General features: G+C 43.1%; 12 protein-coding genes and 1 non-coding gene across 13 annotated transcripts in view; 6 read left to right on the forward strand and 7 right to left on the reverse strand.

The window, feature by feature from the left end:
- Positions 1 to 366, forward strand: part of KNAG0A04060 (uncharacterized protein) — a gene marked incomplete at both ends in the record, with an annotated part of 1,134 nt that extends 768 nt beyond the window's left edge. Inside the window, one exon of the mRNA XM_022608385.1 lies at positions 1 to 366. This exon is cut by the window's left edge and continues 768 nt beyond it. Within this exon, the coding sequence (XP_022462331.1) occupies positions 1 to 366 (366 nt within the window).
- A 914-nt stretch (positions 367 to 1,280) lies between these two features.
- Positions 1,281 to 1,835, forward strand: KNAG0A04070 (gluconokinase; the record flags this gene model as incomplete). Its single annotated transcript, XM_022608396.1, has 1 exon — positions 1,281 to 1,835. The coding sequence occupies one exon, from the start codon at positions 1,281 to 1,283 to the stop codon at positions 1,833 to 1,835; it is 555 nt and encodes a 184-aa protein (XP_022462332.1).
- Positions 1,836 to 2,034: 199 nt separating this feature from the next.
- VHS1 (putative serine/threonine protein kinase VHS1) lies at positions 2,035 to 3,261 on the reverse strand (the record flags this gene model as incomplete). The annotated part of the gene is made up of 1 exon (XM_022608407.1): positions 2,035 to 3,261. The coding sequence occupies one exon, from the start codon at positions 3,259 to 3,261 to the stop codon at positions 2,035 to 2,037; it is 1,227 nt and encodes a 408-aa protein (XP_022462333.1).
- A 316-nt stretch (positions 3,262 to 3,577) lies between these two features.
- On the reverse strand, positions 3,578 to 4,066 carry KNAG0A04090 (uncharacterized protein; the record flags this gene model as incomplete). Its single annotated transcript, XM_022608418.1, has 1 exon — positions 3,578 to 4,066. The coding sequence occupies one exon, from the start codon at positions 4,064 to 4,066 to the stop codon at positions 3,578 to 3,580; it is 489 nt and encodes a 162-aa protein (XP_022462334.1).
- A 991-nt stretch (positions 4,067 to 5,057) lies between these two features.
- TRS23 (TRAPP subunit TRS23) lies at positions 5,058 to 5,666 on the reverse strand (the record flags this gene model as incomplete). The annotated part of the gene is made up of 1 exon (XM_022608429.1): positions 5,058 to 5,666. One exon carries the CDS (start codon positions 5,664 to 5,666, stop codon positions 5,058 to 5,060), a length of 609 nt encoding a protein of 202 aa, XP_022462335.1.
- Positions 5,667 to 5,925: 259 nt separating this feature from the next.
- Positions 5,926 to 7,059, reverse strand: MNN10 (alpha-1,6-mannosyltransferase; the record flags this gene model as incomplete). Its single annotated transcript, XM_022608440.1, has 1 exon — positions 5,926 to 7,059. The coding sequence occupies one exon, from the start codon at positions 7,057 to 7,059 to the stop codon at positions 5,926 to 5,928; it is 1,134 nt and encodes a 377-aa protein (XP_022462336.1).
- Positions 7,060 to 7,544: 485 nt separating this feature from the next.
- PEX5 (Pex5p) lies at positions 7,545 to 9,353 on the reverse strand (the record flags this gene model as incomplete). The annotated part of the gene is made up of 1 exon (XM_022608452.1): positions 7,545 to 9,353. One exon carries the CDS (start codon positions 9,351 to 9,353, stop codon positions 7,545 to 7,547), a length of 1,809 nt encoding a protein of 602 aa, XP_022462337.1.
- Positions 9,354 to 9,700: 347 nt separating this feature from the next.
- Positions 9,701 to 11,530, forward strand: PRP28 (mRNA splicing protein PRP28; the record flags this gene model as incomplete). The annotated part of the gene is made up of 1 exon (XM_022608463.1): positions 9,701 to 11,530. One exon carries the CDS (start codon positions 9,701 to 9,703, stop codon positions 11,528 to 11,530), a length of 1,830 nt encoding a protein of 609 aa, XP_022462338.1.
- Positions 11,531 to 11,566: 36 nt separating this feature from the next.
- On the reverse strand, positions 11,567 to 13,261 carry AMD2 (putative amidase; the record flags this gene model as incomplete). The annotated part of the gene is made up of 1 exon (XM_022608474.1): positions 11,567 to 13,261. One exon carries the CDS (start codon positions 13,259 to 13,261, stop codon positions 11,567 to 11,569), a length of 1,695 nt encoding a protein of 564 aa, XP_022462339.1.
- An 848-nt stretch (positions 13,262 to 14,109) lies between these two features.
- KNAG0Atrna3Y lies at positions 14,110 to 14,206 on the reverse strand. Its single transcript has 2 exons — positions 14,167 to 14,206; positions 14,110 to 14,146 (listed from the first exon to the last, which is right to left on the reverse strand). It is a non-coding gene; the product is annotated as a tRNA-Tyr (tRNA).
- Positions 14,207 to 15,421: 1,215 nt separating this feature from the next.
- On the forward strand, positions 15,422 to 15,883 carry NHP2 (snoRNA-binding protein NHP2; the record flags this gene model as incomplete). The annotated part of the gene is made up of 1 exon (XM_022608485.1): positions 15,422 to 15,883. One exon carries the CDS (start codon positions 15,422 to 15,424, stop codon positions 15,881 to 15,883), a length of 462 nt encoding a protein of 153 aa, XP_022462340.1.
- Positions 15,884 to 16,242: 359 nt separating this feature from the next.
- SNU56 (Snu56p) lies at positions 16,243 to 17,649 on the forward strand (the record flags this gene model as incomplete). Its single annotated transcript, XM_022608496.1, has 1 exon — positions 16,243 to 17,649. The coding sequence occupies one exon, from the start codon at positions 16,243 to 16,245 to the stop codon at positions 17,647 to 17,649; it is 1,407 nt and encodes a 468-aa protein (XP_022462341.1).
- A 240-nt stretch (positions 17,650 to 17,889) lies between these two features.
- On the forward strand, positions 17,890 to 20,460 carry KNAG0A04180 (uncharacterized protein; the record flags this gene model as incomplete). Its single annotated transcript, XM_022608507.1, has 1 exon — positions 17,890 to 20,460. The coding sequence occupies one exon, from the start codon at positions 17,890 to 17,892 to the stop codon at positions 20,458 to 20,460; it is 2,571 nt and encodes an 856-aa protein (XP_022462342.1).
- Positions 20,461 to 20,728: the final 268 nt, after the last annotated feature.

Genomic DNA, 20,728 nt, shown 5'->3' on the forward strand with positions numbered 1-20,728 from the left:
ATACGTTTCCGCCTCCCCCAGCGAAAGATAGTGTTTACCGCAGCGCATTTAACACAATTACTGAATCACTTATTTAGGTCAAAGGTTATTGTGAATAACAGACAGTTGGGTATTTTGCAGTCTGAGGTCCGAGAAACTGAAAGAAGAAATGCAAAATTTAGATTCGTCAGCAGTTTCCTTAAAGAGGGCTACAATTTCGATGCTTTGACATTTGAGGAGTTTACGGATACTTATGATCTTATCCAAGTAGCAACTCTGAAAACAGATTATGAATTGTGGAAAATTTTATCACTGATCCGAAACCGAGCGCTAGTCAATTTGTTCACGGAATATGGCTTCGTACCCCCACCGGAGATGTTCTCTTGAAAGGGTGTCAAAAGTATACTTGAATATATGCATATAGGATTTCAATACGGCATCCTCATATTTTATTTTTTTGCTCGCACCCTCTAGCAGACGGACCTTTTGTGTCCGAAAACCGGATCTACGAGCCCATCCCAGTAGAGTTTTTTTTAATGCTGGAGACGGTGTTAGTCCTACGATATGAGGAAACAATCCACGGAGACCTGGCCTGCCCCGACACGCTTCGAAAATTATGTGCCAATGCCAAAAAAAATCTACCCTTTGCACCTTAAGTTTCTTAAGTAATATGTTTGTAACACGGGCAGAAATGGCGGGATTAGCGCACGCTATTTTTTTATTGGCCTAGAAGGACACCGATGGAGCCTACTGTCTACCTGGGGACAGAGACCCACACCCCAGGTATTCATTTCTTCTTTACAAAATCCGCTCCTCGCGCATTCACCCCGCATTAATTACTTTTTTTGCTCTCTCTGACAAGCTACGACCCCGCGGTTTGACGGCCTGCATTAGCCGTTAATGGCGTAATTGCTGGACAGACTACTCTAAATATCTCAGCACCATTCTGTAAGGCTCTTTTCCCTTCAGGTTCTTCTTTGTTTCTCACAGTTGTTGTTTTTCTAAGGCCCCCCGGGGTTATAATCTTGCTTTTTGAAAGTCGTAATTTTTCTTATATCCGTGCACAGTAAGATATCCGTTTGCCAAGATAGAAATAGGAGGTATATAAATACGACGGCGTATGTGGTAAGCAATACAACTTCTTTTCCGTTTACGAACTGGACGTAAGTAAGATATAAGGTAAGAGATATACAGAGAAAGTTTTAGTTTATTTCGCGTAATATCGAACCCTTTTCCTCGCTTTCCTTCCTTTTTTAGCTGCTAAAACCAACCCATTCAACAGAGAACCATTGCTTTGAATTATGTCAGACAGACCAAAGGTAATTGTATTGGCCGGCACTGCTGGTACCGGTAAGTCGACAATTGCTCATACCTTGATAGGAGTGTACAGCGGCAAATGTTCCAATATGAAATTCATTGAAGGTGACGACTTGCATCCGAAGGAGAATGTCGCTAAGATGGCCTCTGGTACTCCACTGAATGACGAAGATAGGTGGGGGTGGCTGCAGACTGTGGCGAAGGCTGGATCTGAAGAAGCCAAACAATGCCCCTCCAAAGTGTCTATTGTTGCTTGTTCTAGTCTGAAATTAAAGTACAGAGACTTGATTAGGGAAACGGTCCCAGATACCGATTTCTCCTTCGTGTTTCTGTACGCTAGTAAAGAAAATATCTTAAAGAGACTCTACCAAAGAAGCGGGCATTTTATGAAGTCCGACATGGCGGACTCGCAGTTTCGCGATCTGGAACTACCACTTCCCGATGAAAAGGACTGCTACATTGTTAATATGGACGACAAGACGTACCCTGAGATTGAGGAGATCGTTCACAAAGTGTGTGACGAAATCATGGCCAAATAAATTTCTTCCCACGCCCCCATCCTTGCTTTATCTAATTAATGGTGTTGAACGATTGCTCAATATAGGAATATATATTATGTGTAAGATATACCAGGAAGTTCCAATGGCACATTGAAACTTTGTAGGCATTGTATATATACGTTAATTGTCCAAGCAGCGACTATTGCGCAGCAGTAATTAGGAGTGCGTGTGTCCTTATCTATGATGGGAAGGAATACTGCAGTAGGAGGTTTGTGTTGCTACCCGTGCTGCTGTTTACCAGCGATGTGGATGAGTCCAAAGTGGACAAATCCTGGCTTCCCCTATCTGAAAATTTTGGAATGTCTGTCCCCGGGCGGGATAAAGACACGCTACCGTTCAAAGTGGACTCGTCGTCCTTTTCAGGGACAATGTGTTCCGAAACGATGCCGAAGAACTGCTCGTCACTTAGTAACGGCACGCCTGTCAATCTGGCCTCCGTGGTGGTGAAATCTTCCAATTGCGCAACACCCACCATTATCGACCTGAGATCGAGCCTTTGCACTGGGTCCACTGTGAGGATGGATTTCAGGAGGTAAAAAACTACGTCGGAGATGGGCAGTATCTGTTTCAAGATCTCCGGTTCTGTGATGAATTTGGCAAACGTTTTGTCCTTCAGTGCGCTCGCTTGTAACCATGGGTTACACCTGCAGGTCATGTTGACCAGCACTATCCCTAGAGACCATATATCTGCAGCCCGTGTCTCGAGAAGTTCCCATGGCGTGTGTGTCAACAGCGGATTGTAGTGGATCCTCTCTGGGGCGATGTAGTATGTGCTCCCGATGGGGCTGTTGGGGACTATAGTGGGTGTTGTTGTTGCTAGACCGAAGTCGCACAAGTATGCGTTGTCTTGTTCATCAAGCAAGATATTTTCCGGCTTAATATCGCAGTGGTATACCCCGTTTGAGTGACAGAAATCCAATGCTGAGCAAAACTGTAGGAACACTCTTTTAATGGCCGCACCATCTTTTTGGAATCTTTTCCTTGCGATGATGGCTGTGAAGAGATCCATTGGGTAGTAGTCCATTATGACGAAAGTTGCCAGTGGACTGTCTAGAACGTTCCGAATCTTGGCAATATGTTTATGTTTCTGCATCATTAGATGCAGCTTAATCTCTTTATAGTGTGGTATTATGTTGATAGAGTCCGCATTGATATTTGTAATAGAATCGAAATCTATCTGTGGCAATGTAAGCGAACGGTCCTTTTGTTCCACAAAATGTAAGAACTCCTCCCAGAATAACCCCATGGATATTTTGTCCTTGTAGTCCATCAGATTCTTGGGCAGTATTTTGAGAACGCAGTTTGAATCTGTGGAAAGATCCGTACAACGAAACACCAGCCCGCTGCCCCCCTCGTCCAACCTCTCCTTCACCTCTATGTTATTGATTATACACACAAGAGACATTTTGCAAATATTGTCCCGTTTCAGCACTTACCGATGCCTCTTTCCAAAACTACTAATGATACACGGATTAATATACTCATCAATCAGCCGGGGAAGTTCGATAAAACTGAGAATACGAGACACGGCGGAGGGGAAGGATGTTTAATAATAGAGGAAAGAATCTGAAATGAACATAAGATAAGATCGAAACATCCTCTCATAATAAACCAAGAAATTCTAAGAGAGAGAGCAAGAAAAACAGGTGCCATTCCGTAATCTCAACACACACTCCGTTATTCTACGTCAAATTAATAAGGGCTTATATATTCTTATGCTATCATGATACTATTGAGATGTGATGAAAGCAAGAAAGAAAACGGAAGGAAAGAAAAAATAAATAATAACATAACATAACATAACATAATACTTTATTTTTTCGACAATGGAATATCATAATAATATTTTTTCCCACTTTTTCTCCGGACATATTACAGGAAAGGTGAAACGGGGAGCGGCCGAGCACGGACGGAGAGAAGAGAGACGACACTTTTTTCCGGCTGGCTCGCCCACAGATCTTTTCCGGTGGTGGACGGACGGACGGTGTTAAACCTGGAGAAGTGTCGTACAGTGGGAAGTGTGTGTGTCTGTGTACAGAGAAAGACAGCGCGAGCACGTATGCGGGGACGGCGGAGGCCATTAAAAGAGACAACACACAAGAGCGAAAGAGTAAGGTACACACATAATAGCATATGTCATTTCGGGACAGACGGAGCAAGATTTTGCAAAGTACGCGTATATGTTCCCCGGAAATTTGTTCCAGACGCATATGCACAGCTCAATATGTAGGGACATTATTGTTGCAGAGAGAGGAAAAATATGAACAAAAAGGAAAATAAATCAGGACAAATCAGACAATCAAAAGAATATTGTCTAGGCCCTTGTGGTCTCCTCAAATCGCTCCACTTGGCACTTTGTAAATGAAGCCACATTCCATCCATCTCAGGAACCATAGACAATGGCGATGTGGGGCAGAAAGAGAAACTGCACAAGGTGTCAGACAGCGATGAGGGTGGCACCGCAAAAGGTTCCCCCGAAACAAAACAGAACAAAGAACAATACGGCATCTCCGCCCGCAGAAGTGTTGGTTAGCAGTAGTGGGTTCCGAGGAGAATGGTTGTGGAGTGCTGTCCCCCGGGTTCCTGGACACGGATCCGTGTTTGTGAGGTACAATTCATTGGTGTCGATTAATACCGAGACAATACCAGTCTGTAAAATGCCATACTTAATATCTCATCCCATCCCCGCGTTCATGCTCTAGAGAAACACCGCAGCGGAAAGAATAAATTTAAAAAAATCAAAAGTTCCTCAACTTCGGAAGACGGCACTCCGTGCATGCATCTCCTCTTCTGGTGCAGACGAAAAGAGATGAGCGGAACAAACATAGTATTGCGTTGCAAGTCCACTCCCTCTCCATCCTTTGACGGCACATTTGTTCTCTTCTACGGCACAGAGAAACACGGGTACATGTCTCCGCTTCTTCTTCTTCTACATGCAGTCTCCTGACTGGGAATGCGATGAGAGGGCACCGTTCGTCTTCTAAACGCACGGCGACGTTATTATCCCTGCTTGCTATTTCCCTGTTAAGCGGTTGTGTGTCTGGTTTCGAAACCTTAGTAACTAGTAGCAGGCCCACCACATTTAACAAAATAAAAATAGACTGATGTAGTATGTGCAGGACATGTCTGTTTAGAGAAAATCACGCAGTGTGTGTGTATGAAGGGCGGGATGTGGCCCGATGAGGCTATCGGTTCTGCCTTTCACAACAGATTATCCACCAGCGACTTGACACTTTGGTCAAACGTTTTGGACTTTATCGGCATCTCCAGTGAGTAAAACGGATCCTTCATGACGTATTCGGAGTAGACACAGTAAACTTTGCGTAGGAAATTGTCGGCGACTTCGTTGCTAACGGCGGCGTTCTTACCCAGTACCGCGACGCTACTACCAAGGGCAACAAATTTGAGGCCCGTCAGCGACTGGTAGATGTACATTGTGAAGTGGTCCGTGATCAACTGTCTTATCCCACTCTTATTCCAACTGGTGAATGGCCCGTTGAAAAAGTCTGGACCTTTAAAACTGCCCAACTTCTGGCTAGAAACGGTTCTTCTATTAGAGGTGTTGCTGCTGTTCGGGTTCGGGACACCAACGTAAGGATGGTACGGTATCGTGAAGTCTATTTTCGGTGGTGAGAGTTTCAGAGCCTTCGGGGTAACCTGGCTCGCAATGGCAAAGACACTGTGGACGGTACTGGCCAGGATCAAATAATCGTTACCGTTCAAATGCGTCGCGCTCGTCTTGTTGTTGAAGTCTCTGTGGTATATCAGACCACCAGATTTATTCACAATAAGAATAGCTTCAATCGACATGGTGGCAGGGGGTGGACTTGAACGTGCTTAAACGGAGCTGTTCAACAGGAGCAGATCACAACCTTCAAATCTGTAGAAATATCATATTCCTACTTTTTTTATTCCAATTTTCTTCCAAAGAACTAAGTGTGTCACATGTCTTTGAATGAGAAAGACGTCATCGCCGCCGTATATTATTGTTTACACAGATATATCTATACATGTGAGTGTATATATCTGAAGCAATGTATCTATGTGCGTAAGTGTCTGTTTGCTTTAGTTAGAAAAACATACGGTCGTACCACTTCCTATTTAGTTTCTCCATTAAAGTAGCGTAGTGGCTGATTTCACCCCAGCAGTCTCTCCCAAAGTTGCAACCGGCCATGTTGACGACAAAATCTCGAGTCTTCTCCTCGTAGAAGTACCGCGGGTCATCCCGGAACTCCGAGCAAGCACCCGGTGGGAAAGAGTTTATAATTCTTAGGGGCAAAAACCCGACCTTAGAGCGGATCCAACCCTGGCTGGCGTAGAGCGTTTCCAAAGCATCCTGTTCCCTGTGTTCCCACATCATATGCTTCTGCTCGTAGAGAACTGGGTCCCACCATATATCCAACAGCGCTTTGGACCAGTCGCTCTTCCTGATCAGAAACGACCCCAGGTTGAACCCACCGCAGTCCTGTGTGATGAGCAAATCTGCCTCCTGCGTGTAGTCGACGTACGGTAAATCCGTCTCAAGCTCCAGTGGGTTGAAAGATTCCAACGTCCTGTCGAGGATCCGATCCAGTCTGCTGAAGATGTGCGACTCGAGAGACCTGTCCGGTTCCATGATCAAAGTGTCCAAATCTAACCACCAGAACCACTCTGTATCCGGGAATTCCCTGAAAGTCTGCTTCAAAATGTCCACTTTTTGCCAGCCTTCCCTGTATTCGTGGGAGTACCGCTTCGAGGTCGTCAGATCCTTAATTGTCAACCCGTACCCGTGTCTCTTCGCGTACGACTTCTTGTTCTCAATGGATATCTTCTCAATCGCCCACTCCTGCTCATTCTTCCACCTCAAAACACCACCGCCCTCATTGGCAGCCAATATAATTACAAAGCGCGGCGTCTTTTCAGGCGCCAAAGACCACCATGGTGAGTTCTTACGTGACATCAGCGGGGGCGGCGTCTGAGAGTCATCAGCACCCCCGGTCAAATGCGACACCGTAGTGGTATCTTCGCCTGTCCAGAAATAGAAAAACGTGACAACAAATGCAAAGAAGAGTAATACGCGACACGTGTTGGTGCTGTTCCCCAGCATGTTCTGCACCCTGTGTGAAAGAAGCCTAAACGGCGTCAGTAGCGGGTTTCTATACAGCGTTTTCTTCTTCTTCTCCTCATCGTCCTCCCCCTCCGTGTAGTACGGTAGCACCGACATTGTAATGTACGTTCGATGGTTTGGATGGGTATGTGTTCTTCCCTCCACCGCGTGCCTTGAATCTCACCCACAGTGTATTCAGGCCCTCTCAGATGATCCACTTGCAAAAAGTATCGCGTTGCACACTGTCTGCAGATAGAAAAGTTCTCTGTCTACAACTGAAAAAAAAAATAACGAAAATGAAAAATTGAAATTAAAAATGGAAATCCTACCAAAAAAGTGTAAACAAAATTGGAAAATTTACAGACGTCGATGACGAGATGATGGTTAATGCAAATAGAGTACTTCGTTAGATACGCGAAACTACTGATGAAAGCCTCGAACGTGACTTTTTCTTTCATTACATGTTTGCTTTGTCGCGAGCAGAGATGCAAAAATGAGACTTGAAAATGGTCGTTGGAAATACCCCTTTCTTCATTGAGATGTGAAGTGATACAGAATCCTGTTTATGTGGGAGGGGAGGAGCACAGGCCACCCGCACAGGATTAGAAGTTGAACTCGGAGTGGAACTCGTTTAAGTCCATACCCGGCATGACTTTTTGTAGAAGATCGTTCCTATTCATGGCGATAAATGCTCTCTTTAAAGTTTCCAGGATGTTATCGTTGTTGTAGTTTGAGTAATGGTGCGAGTCTTTGTCCTTCTGTCTTAAACCTTCCACTTCGTGCATGCTCAATGCCGTTAGAAGGTGTTCGACAGCTTCCTTGTAGCACCCAATATTCATCGACGAGACAGCCAGATTGTAGCGCGCCCTGACAAACGATGGCTTCAACTGCAGAGCCCTGTGATACGCCTTGATTGATTCCTCCGATCTGTTGGAGTTGGCCAGAGCAGCTCCAAGCCTGTTCCACATCAGCTCGTCGTTCGGGTTGACTTGTAACGCCGTTTTGAAACAGTCGATGGTCTTGTTGAAATCATCGTTTGCGTAGAATAGCAACCCCAAGCATAACTGTACATCGGAATCAACCACAGGAAGCTGGTTGGCAAGCTTCAAAAATCGTTTGGTGATCTTTTCGCTTAGGGATAACGGATCCTCCATCTCGCTCTCAACCAGTTTGTGTCCATCGGTGATAATTTCTGGTGAGGACGTGTCGATCGTTGAGTATTTGGTTTCTATCCATTTATTCAGTATAGTGAACGCGCTCGCGTCGTATCCCTCGTTGATGTAACTGATCGCCAGGTTCTTCATTGCGTCCAAGTTATTTGGATCCAGCTTCAAGCAGTTTTCCAGAGCAGATATACCGTTGATTTCCTTTTCGTTTTGGATCTGAACGAGCCCCAACTTCAACCAAGCGTCAATGTGTTGTTCCTTCTCTTGCACGGCAGCCTCAAATGCCATTGCGGCCTCGCTTAACTTAGCTCCATTCTCCATCAGTATACACCCTATTTCGTACGCGTTTGGGTTGTTCAGGTACTCGTTCTTGCTGTTTTCAAAATCGTACTTGATGTTCCCCAGCTGCCTCGAGTTGAAGTACGTCTGCCCGTTCAAATGGTTCGGCATGACATCTTCCCCATCCTGGTGAATCGAGTCCCACACGTGTTGGAATTCGGACTGGTAGTCGGCATCAACGGTAACCTCTTCCTTCTGCACCTCATTCTGTTTCTCGGCAGACTTCTCATCTATATGCAGCGACTCGGTCACCTCCTTTTCCAGCTCGTCGAACTGCTCATCCCAGTCCGCCTGTTGTTCCAGCGGTGCAGCTGCCTGTCTCTGGTGTGCATTAATAACCGCAGCATTACTACTGTTATTGTACCTAGTGTATCCCCTCGGCTGGAAGTGCATCGGTGTCATATTCCCAACAGTCCCGTCCGGAGACCGTAGCTGCTGCAATTGCGACATTGAGATCGATACACTGGATGCGTTGCAGTTGTCGTTGTGTAACTGAAACTCCTCCGACCAGTCATTCTGCCTCATTTGCAAATTAGTGCTTGAGGGGGACATGGGCATCGCACTACGGTGATGCTGCTGCTGCTGCTGCTGTGTAAGGTGGTGATGGCCCAACGACTGCATCGTCGGCACCTGGCTGCTCGACCAAGACTGCAGAGCCGGTTGCTGACCCATCTGCAAGGATGCGGGTGGGGAAGTAAACCCAGTGTTGTTCATGAAGTGATTCATCTGATGCCTGTTCTGTTCCGAAACGGCGTTATGCTTAGTCCTGAACTGGTCGGACTCCAAGGAAGTCGACGAACCGACGTTCCCGAGAGGTCGCCCCCCCACGAAACCGCCATTATCCTGGGTATGCTTACTGATCTGCGCCAGCGGGTTGTTATTAACTGAACACGATGTGGCGTTCATACTCGCTTGTCTGTTCGTGATTCTCTTATCAATACCGAGAGAGGGCTAGCGTATACAAATTAGACGAACGAGAGAGGAAAGAGTCAGTGCCCTGGGACTTCTGTTTTTCTTATTGATGGTGTTTCCGCAAAAAAACACTGCTCTCGTGTACTCGCCCCTCTGCAGAAGAGGGAACAGCCGCGTCGTACTCCAACTTCGTGTCTTCCACGTCCCTTTTATACTGAAAATTATTCCTCCCTTCCGTCATCCCCAGAAAAAATATCAAGAATGACTGCGAGTTGGAGAAGTGACACTTTGAGTCCGATGACCGGTACCTGACGTCTGTCGGAGGTGTGTTGTGGGCGTAAATGACGAGGCCCGTTAATATAGATGTGCTGTTGGGGAAGTTAGGCGGACGCCCCAGTGGGAAGCAGGCCGGGAAGGTAGAGAAACCGAGACTTCTGTCGAGACTCGGCAGAGGCGAGAAGCAGGATGTAGCGGTGGCACATTACTCTCAGAACACCCAGGAGGGGCAAGACAGGGATGATGATTACATACACAATATCCCGATGAAATCCCGTAGCTACGGTGCATCGTCAACGGGCAGTGTTGTTGTTCGAGAAACCGAGGTTCCAATAAATACTTCTTCTGGGCGCAAGACAGGCGGTAGAGACAAGGGCAAAGGTAAATTCAACTTTGATTGGAAACAGGAAGATGATACACTACTGGAGCAGGAACCCATCGTGTCTAAATCGTCTCTCCAATTGGTAAAAAATCTGTATTCGAAGACACAAGAGCATGACAGGTCGCACCTTATGGATAACTATATGGGTGAACATTGGACCGTTAAGCCGCTGGATGCAATGACAGCGAAGGATTGGAGACATATGAAGGAGAAGTACCATATTATGACAAAGAACTCTCAGGGATCCGTGCAGAACCCGTTGCGGACCTGGCAAGAGCTGGGTTTAATCCCGCCAAAACTTCTTAACGTACTTACACGGGACTTGCAATTTGTGGAGCCTAGCCCGATCCAAAGGATTGCCATCCCGAATATTGTCCACCAACCGTACAAGGATCTTATTGGTGTATCCTCTACAGGTTCTGGTAAAACTGTTGCATTTGCAGTCCCGATCCTGATTAAAATGAACGGTTTAATACGACCACGCTCGCTGAAACTTATGGAGGGTCCCAAGGCGCTTATACTTGCACCTACGAGAGAGTTGGTCCAACAGATTGAATCGCAGATAAAAAATGTCACCACGAGAGACTGGACGGATGATCCAAACGAGTGTACGGTGGTATCCATCGTTGGTGGACACTCGCTGGAAGAGCTGACAAACAGTTTGCGGAACGGGTGTGACATACTTGTCGCTACCCCAGGGAGGTTGATAGACTGTCTGGAGAATCACATCCTAACAATATCGAATATTGACACTCTAGTCTTGGATGAGGCGGACAAGATGATTGATTTGGGGTTTGAGGACCAGCTAAAGTTGACCCTTAGCAAAGTCAACGTGGAGACAAAACACAGAGCGGGATTTCAGACATTGATGTTTACAGCCACCCTTTCGCCCGCCATCGAGCTTATTTCGCATAGTTACCTGCAGTCCCCAATACACATATTGGTCGATTCTGGCGAGGGGTCGCAACCGCAAGTGAAGCAAATCGTTCGTTACTCTCCAAACACCGATCAAAGATTTGTGGAGCTCAAAGCGAAAGTACTCCCGCAATTTAAGGCACCGATTATTATTTTTATCAATTACAAGAACACAGCCGACTGGTTGGCTCAAAAGTTTCAACAGGAAACTGCTTACAAAGTGACAATTCTGCATGGTTCAAAAAGTCAAGAGCAGAGAGAGCATTCTTTGCAACTTCTCAGAACTGGGAAAGCACAAATCATGATTGCAACAAACATTGCTGCTAGAGGGTTGGATATCCCCAACGTATCTCTTGTCATAAATTTCCAAATGTCTAAGAACTTCGATGACTATGTTCATCGAATCGGTAGAACTGGTCGTGCAGGTAACTCTGGGACAGCAATCACCTTTGTTGGTGACGAGGAGGATCAGCAGGTAATGAAAGGACTGTATCAATACGTTAAGGATAACAACCCGACCGGCGCAAACGAGTTTTCTACAGCGGTGGAACAAGTTTATACACTGAACGATAAGACGAACAACCTCATTTTGTTTTAAGATAACGGAAACACATGTATACAAACGCTTTCCAATTTATAGACTTGTAAGCTTTTCCGACAGTAAGGCACCAAACTTACAAACCTCATTGTCATCAAAAGTGGGGCTCAGTACCTGTAAACAGATTGGAAAGTTTTCCATATCACCAGAATCAATAAGGCTATTCCAATAATCCATTAGCATTTTGTCTTCAGGGTTGAGTGCTTTGGAACAGTCTTGTTTGCCATCCGTCAGAGAGTTGATTGAGCTAATTGGCAGGGATAGAGATGGGAAATTCAAGAGATTGACGAACAGAATATATTTCAGAGTCGTCTTTAGCATATCACCAGGTCTAAACGCATTAAGAGTGGACGGACTGATAATTACAATGGGCCTATCGTTTTCTTCAAAACTGTTGTAGTAGTCCCTGTACTCTTGTTTTGCATCGGATATCCTTTTACTCAGGTTCCACCATTGATTAACTGTGTACTGTTTGGACTGGTCATCAAGCACAATTGGTTTCAGGATGTCTAGTAGAGGCTCCCCAGTGGCATCGAATTCTGATTTGATCTCACAGCCTGCGTCAGCCATATCCGTTTCGAAGGCTAGATTATACATCCTTTCGTTCAACTCTGTGGGAGGTTCCCATCTAATGGTTCGGAAGCCTTCCATTTCATTGATTACTGCTTCACATAATTTTAGAGCTCTGATGTCGCTTGGTGGGGGTGTTATCATTCCATCCTCAAACTGAATTCCAACAACATAATCCCTTTCAAATTGCTTATCTTTGCAACTGAAGAAAAACGGTTTACACTTTACATCGTACTTCCAAGGCATGAAATTATTGGCAACCAGATCCATAAAGTATCTCAAGTCGTCCAAATTTCTTGCTAAAGGGCCGATTACACTAGGAATTACTTCTCTACCTTCAAAAGAGTTATCAATCCTCAGGTAAGGAACCTTCTCTGTACTCGGTTTCAAACCAAATATGCCATGGTAACTAGCAGGGATCCTTATATACCCCCTACTATCAGTCCCCAACCCAAGCACAGATCCATGCGCGGCTATCAGTGCACCCTCGCCTCCACTTGAGCCTCCTGTAGAGAACCGCATATTAATACTGTTGTAGGTGTATCCAAAGGTGTTTGAAAATGTCTCTGTTGCCATCATGGAAGACGGTACAGTGGTTTTCACATATATAATTGCGCCCGCATTTCTGAGCAATGACACTATCAAAGACTCCATCTTCCGTGTCTTGGGTTTGAATGATTTACCTAAGTATCCCAATGTTGTGTCTAACCCTTCTACATTACATTGATCCTTCACAGAAATTGGAATGCCGTATAGCGGCGGTAAACAATCCGGTCTACTTTCATCATACTTCTTAGCGGTTGCTAAAGAATCTTTGAAACATATCTCAGATAAACAATTAACTACCTGATGGATCAGTGCAGCACGATGGCAGAAGGCTAATGTGACATCATAACTCGTCCATTTTCGGTTTTGAATATTGCTCTGCAACTGCAGCAAGGTGGAATGGGTAACAGCATTTCCGTCTCTGGGCAAGAGTATCCAGGTTTTTATCAGATCATTTGGTTCTGCTTTGAGTGCCGCCACAGTTTTATCGGATAGTTTCCATTCTTCGGGCAGTTGCTGCCGTAGTTGAGCTCTTTCTTTTCCGCCAAAATCTCCCAGTTCATTACGTTTCCTTTCAATTCGTCGCCACTTTGGAAGCTTGGATCTGAGTACCATTCTGCAATAGCAGAATACACCTTCTCGGTTTTATATATGCATTTTTTTCGTTATCAGATTTTACTATCTCTCTTATCATCTGATAAGCTGATTTTTTATTTGTTTGTTTTTCCGAAATAAACTTTTGAAATGTATTTAAGAATTACAATTCAAAAACATTAATTCAATCACTAAAGTGTAAAACCGGAAGGTAAAGGTTGGGATGCTAACGCGCGTCCACAGACTTGAACTTGATATTAAGGTGTTTGGTAAATTTATTATAACTGTTTTTGGCTTATAGAACTCATTTTTATGTTGATATGTAAAAACTTAACCACAGGTTATGTATTATTCATATCTTTTAACAACAAGTCTTCGATCACTTATCGTGCGTTGATACAGGAGAGCAGTGATGATATATATATATCAAATTGAGACCTTTATGCAAACTTGTAAACATACGTTCACCATAGTGTCACTTATCGAGAGATGATAGCTTTACAAGTATACTAGCTGAACAATTTTCTCATTTCTTAACGCATGAGATATGGAACAATTTAGAGGTATATGCGATGCAGATAAGGCATATTAATATAACCAGTAAATAGGGCAATCTCAAAGAATTAACCGCTTTTCTCTTTATATGTCTACTGATATTGGGATATTTCCCGTGTTACGAAATGACTATATTATGAGATTCGAACAATAATACTTCTCTTGTACACAACTACATGCTATTTATTTACAAGAGAGTAGCATAAAGAGAAGAATCCCGGGTAGGAATTCGATGCTCTGAGAGGGAAAACAGGTCACTTGGATAATTTATGAATCACTATATACGAGTCAAAATTTACACCAATAAAAAAAATTCTCCAGGGGGCGATTCGAACGCCCGATCTCAAGATTACTTGTTTTCCTAAGGAAACATTACAGTCTTGCGCCTTAAACCAACTTGGCTACCTAGAGTACTATTTTGATTCTTCTTGTAACATGGAACTTATACAGTTCCAATCACATGACCCAGTTCTCAATTACGAACTCACACAGTTCTCAGTTATGACAACAACTCTCTTATACGAAACACAAACAATAAGCACTCTTCCACAAGGCAACCCTTAGCGAGAAACAACAGTTACTATGCAATACGCAATATGCGATGTTCAACATGTACTAATCAATACTCACGCAATATACATATAACGAACGGACAGACCCAAGCTAATGAGGTCTGATCCAGCTTCACCAATTATTTTATAAAGGCCACAGATTTCAGTCATTGGAATCCTTGTCTCTCATCCTTTAAATATTCTCTTTCTATATAATCTTTATATAGAAAGAGAATATATCACTGAAATGGTTGGGAAAAAGTCGAATGATAAGGTAAGAAAAAATTACTACCAGAAGGAGCAATTCCAGTATCATGCCACCCCCAAGGAAAAACAGAAAAAAGTCTATTTCAGAGCCACATTGATCATGGTATCCTATATGGAGTACAGAAAAAAAGTGTCCAGAATAAATCACTATAAAGGTTTTTAGAAAATGGCCGAAATAGAAGCTACAAAAACTAAACAACTAGTTTTGCTGTTTCATTATTGAAATTTAATTACAAAATGTTGGTCTTTTTTTCCTACAGGCAGATACTACCCTTATTCATAGCAGATACTATTATGGAACTTGTTCAGTTACAAACCCATGGATATTTATATTATTGTGAGGAATATAGGAATAAAAACTGACACTTGTTAAAAAGTCAGATTTAGACTGTGTCGTAATAAATCGAGTGTGACGATAAAATAATAAAAGTACTCTTAAATATGTGACTGGAGTAAGCCGTGGTCTTTTAAAACACAAAATATTCATTTGCTGCCATTCATTTAATATACTATATTTATTTGTACATATTTATTAGAAAGAGTAAGCCAATCCAACCATCCGATGAAAACCCGACTGTCCACGATCGGAGTAACCAACTGCTTGTCACTTCACCCTACAGGCAGTGTAATATTGTATCATCATGTACGACATGTGCTCTTTTTCTTTCACGTTTCCTCGTGTAGAAAATTTTCTGAAAATTTTCGAAAAATTTAATCGATGAGGCAGTCAACGGATGGGATTACTGGTCTTATTAGCACATCTCATTTCAATTGGAGACTTAGAAAAATAATCACAACACCTACAAACATGGCTAAGGAAAGTAAAGAAGTCAAGGAAACTAAAACAGAGGACAACTACGAGGCTAGAATGCCTGCTGTTCTGCCATTTTCAAAGCCTCTAGCGTCCAAGAAGCTGAACAAGAAGGTTTTGAAGACTGTCAAGAAGGCTTCTAAGGCCAAGAATGTTAAGCGTGGTGTCAAGGAAGTTGTCAAGGCTTTGAGAAAGGGTGAGAAGGGTTTAGTTGTTATTGCAGGTGACATTTACCCAGCCGACGTCATTTCCCATCTTCCTGTTCTTTGTGAAGATCACTCTGTTCCATACATCTTTGTCCCATCCAAACAGGACCTAGGATCCGCCGGTGCCACAAAGAGACCAACATCCGTTGTCTTCATTGTTCCAGGCAGCAATAAGAAGAAGGACGGTAAGGGTAAGGAAGAAGAATACAAATCTTCTTTCAACGAAGTTGTCAAGGAGGTTGAGGCTTTATAAGTCAAAGGGACTCACAAATGGAAAAGTGAAACTAAGTTAACCATTAAAGAAATTCATTATTATCACACGGCATCATCTTTAAACAAATATGAGGGAGGATAGTAATAAGTATTAAAGTACAATGTATAATCTATTTAGAAATGAGACCTCATATCCGAAAAAACTATCTGTACTATGTCTCAAATCAAAATGCAAGCCAGTTATATCGTGGGACGTTCTGCGTCTCTTTTGGGAATATGTTCAATGCTTGTTCATTGACGAGAGGAACTCACTATTTTTCGCCTTTTAAGATATAGCAAACAAAAAAATAAAAGCGTGAATGAGACCTATTTTCTTAATGCTACAAGTTCGCCTAGAGCATGACCACATCGATGTCATATAGGAAGAGGAACATACCGAAGGATGTCACAAACAATACAGCCAACTCATCTCCTTTGCTCAAGAGACAGCGAAAATCCAACGATAACAATGGAGGCTTCGAATCGCAGAATATATGGAAAAACTTGGAAAGAATAAGAGCCAGTATGTTTGATGCCGATAAAGCTATAAAGAACAGCTGTCTGTTTGTGCCGATCCTTGCCAACTCCAGGTCTCAAGCATGTGTCAACCTTTTGCATGACTATATTTCTTCTGATAAATTGAAATTAGTCAGGGTCGGTAAGCGTACTGCTTCATCCGCACCTGCATATATCGCTTTGAAAAACTTCAGTGTTTTGGACTGTTGCTTAGCACTTACTGCATTGTTTGCCGTGAAAGATAAAAGTTGGGTTCGACAATATAATGAAGAAGTTTTAACTATATCCGAGACGGTTCGCATAGGAGGCAGCGTGTACTTCCCAAAGAATACTCTTTGGAAAACCCATAATAATGTGCTCTCTGACCCTAACTTTTACATCTCCAAATCCACCATGTCATCCATCTCAGAGTTTCAAGAGTATCATTTGCAATTATCAACAAATGAAAGCATGACTTATTTCATCAATGGAATAGGTAATTTTATCGTTTCACTGAAGTTTGGCAAGCTCAAAAAAGATATGGATAAAAGCTTTTCGTTGGCTTTAAATTCCTACAACAACTCTATCAATCTAAGCATATACGAAACATTGCTGGGGCCCGATGCACTATTAGATATGAAAACGGTAACAACACAAAACTCACCCTTAATTGAAAGGTCAAAGAAGTTCATGGAAAGCTATATCCACAGTTTAGTACACGGAGAGACCCAACCGGGTAAAATGCAACCAGTAATGCAAAATAATTCAGTGAAGGAAACGCCAAGGGAAACCCCCATCGTTACCCAAAGATATAGAAGTAATGTGCTTCATACCAGCCGTATGCAAACGGTGAGGACGACTCAACCCGTTAATCAAGGCAGCCCGAATAATGAGACACACAATGCCCACTATAGAAGGCCAGAGGAGGTAAAATCCTATTGTCTGACAACTTTGAGAGCTTCAATGGACCTGGTAAAAAAGAAACAAGCACAACAAATCTTCAAAGCGTACATTACATGCCCGAAGCAAGGATATCTGGACAAACTCACTGAGAAATTGGAAGACATACAGTCCAAAACCAGTTGCAATGTAGTTGTTCTACACTTAAATAATATTCATGAATCAGAGCCTTGGTTCGATTCACTGAAAATTAACCGTTCCGCAACTGCTTCACCACCGCCCCCAAGTACTATGAAAATCATAAGCGTTGGGGGGGTTGGTGAATATATAAACCGAGCGTTGAAGATGATAGAAAAGATTTTGGACTCTTGACTCAGCTGTATCGAGTGAAATATATACCTAGGCATTTAAGACCATTTTTTCTATTAGATTAACTCGTGGTTACATAATACGGGATTAACGTTTTTATTCTAATTTTTTCCTTCAATGCCCAAATTTCTGCCAAGCTCAGTTAGCATATGTGCAATGTTTGAACTTTGGTACTTGACAGCGACGGCCAATGGAGTAGTCACAGTGTAACCTGCATAATTAGACAACGCAATACCTGGCACAATGTTTGGAAATCACTCAAATAACAAAGGCAAACGAAGATCATTCTTCTTTTTGGGTACTGAATCAAGTAGCACGGCTACACCACCCTCCACAACTAAAGGCAAAACGAGTACCAAAACTGGTAGTAGATCACAAGCTAAACCGTCACACACGTCAGAATCAAGTAAAAGTCAGCATCAGGTAGTGCAGCCATTATCAAAAGCGCCCCTGAACACGCCGTCGAGCGTTGATACCAATAGACGAGACCAAACATCTGGGGATAACAATGTTTCAAAGAGCAAGGAAACAGAAATACCCAAGAATAAAACTCCGGCATTGTACAATACACCTTGTCAACTAACTATGGATACGGAAAGTACTGAAAGGAAACTTCACAGCACCAATCCATTTAATAACCTGGCAAATAATGTCCAAGACCCTACTCCACGGACAAAAACGCGAACGAGACGCCCACCACCGCCGGAATTGGACATGGACCATATAAAGAGGTTAGCTGATTTAGAGAAGGTAGAGCTTGCTACGAATAAGCCTAAGGTAAGTTCCGAAAGACATTTGGAAGATACTATACAAACCGCCGAAAGCATGGCGTCGCCGAGAAAGACGTTTCCATTTGAGGACAAAACCTCAAATGATAAGAATAATGAGGCAATTGCCGATGGCAATCGTGTTCATAGAAAGAATCGTTCGCAGGCAGAACAATTGGTAGACGACATTGACGTATTTTTAGAGGAGAATCCAGCTAGTTTGATTGCCGCAAACGAAGAAAGTGGTCCAGATGACTATTTAAAAGCGAATGGGAGCACTGATTCTCTAAGCGTCAGCTTAAAAGGTACAGAAAGCATGGAAAGTTCTACTGCAAATATATCCCCCTTAGATTTTGGTGGTGAGAGAAATAATCTTTCCCACATGGTTGAAGGCGACCAACGCGAAACCACAAATTATCCTGGGTATTTAGATGGTGTTGATAATGCGCAAGATTTGCTTACGTCTGATTCCAAAAGTTTTGATAATAATCTGAAAAGTGGAGAGAGTAACGAACAGTTCTCCTTCAGCAATTCTATTGTTAAGACTCGAACGAACGAATGGGTACCTCACTTGAATATTGAACCACCTCCAAATGATATACTAGGAGATAATCTTCGAAATGGTGGTGATTCGAGAAAATCAACCAATCCATTCCTTGACATAGACGATACGGAGGCAGTACAACAATCTTTCATGGGGTTGAACCATCACGTTCTTGGGGACGCAAATTCTATATCAGCGCGCGAAATTGCTGATCAGAATGACAGTGAATTATTAGAACATGTGGTTTCTTATTCATCGGACGATGCTGTGATTCAGGATAATGCTGCAGTAAGAAAATTCAGGGTTGTCAATGAAGATCACGCCACCTTTTATTTTAACGGTAATGATGATAATGGTACTAACGACGACGGAGAAGATGAGAAAGAGGAGGGAAGTGATGACAGCGATAGTTTGATGGAGAGTAGCAGCATGACTATGGACATTGTGCCACCAACTTTTGATAATTCGAATCATAGCCCAGTGGTAACCGACAGTTCTAGGGATACTATCCTGAACTCACATCTGGAGACCAATCGCACTTTCACACCAACACTCACGAATGATCCATCTTTTGCTGGAAAGGATCCCTGTTTGGATTCAAGATCAGCCCTATTTACGCCAACATCTCAAAAAAGCCGATCGAGTGCGCGAGATGAAAGGCCCTTTCCGAAGTTGGAAGCCCAAACTTCCAGCCCCTCCAAAAAATCCAACTCCCCAGCTTCGAAGAGCACAAAGAGCTTTATTTCGGTCGCGGATTCATCAACAAAGTCAGATCGACCAAGTAGACTCATTTCAAGCTATGTGGAAGAGTTAAGATTAAAATATTATAAAACTTCCAATTTCTTACAAGCACCTCCCAATCTACCATTGTCGTTGAAGCAAAAGAATAATCTTGTTCAGCCCAAAAACATCAGAGTTAAAATAAGGACAAATACGAAACAGATTGGGATCAAACATGGAAAAGTGAAGCAAAAACTATTAACGCTGGAAACACCCAACGATGAAAACTCAAATCCAGACTTCAACAGTAAACTTCTCCAGAGTGGGGTGAACGTCGACCATACAAAAGAATTCCATAGGTTTTTCAACAAGGATTTACCCCTTGGTAGTGATGATGACGAATTTAATGAGCATGACACAAATGCAGATGGTGATTTGCGTTCAGACTATATGAAGGATATTCCTGGGGACGAGGCCTACAACAGTGACGACGTAATGGCTCCATTAAGGAAACCAGGCCATGAAGTTTCAAGAAGTAACACAACTTCTAGTTATTACACGAGGTCCAAAAATAAACTCAAGAAAGCGGGCATGATAGCAGATGATAAACCTAGCTTGCCCGCAAACATTTCGGTGGATAAGTACAGGAAGGAAGAAGCTGCGAGGAAGTCAAGGAGTAGATCTACCTCGGTATATTCAGTAGATTCGAAATACCTGAACTCGAAAGTCTCAGGAACGTCCGGTCTACATGTGGCGAACCCGGACTCAGATGACGAGTCATAGTGGGCAACTCCCGCCTAAAATAAAATTAATAAAAATGCGATCTGCAGCATCAAATTAGGAGAAGGTTGGACACATCCAAACAAAACCAAAAAGGACTAGCTAATATTTGTACTTTCTGTACTCAACCATCATTAATGATTCGTCCAACGTGGCAATGCTTCAACAGTGAAGGCCTTGCACATACGATCCTGTTCAACTGTTACCCGCCTGTACTTTTCACGTGAGATCAACTTCTGGCAGTAAGTGAAAAATATATAATCTTGCCAAC

Source organism: Huiozyma naganishii, chromosome 1, assembly GCF_000348985.1.
Source record: "Huiozyma naganishii CBS 8797 chromosome 1, complete genome".
In the NCBI taxonomy this organism is placed as follows: domain Eukaryota; kingdom Fungi; phylum Ascomycota; class Saccharomycetes; order Saccharomycetales; family Saccharomycetaceae; genus Huiozyma; species Huiozyma naganishii.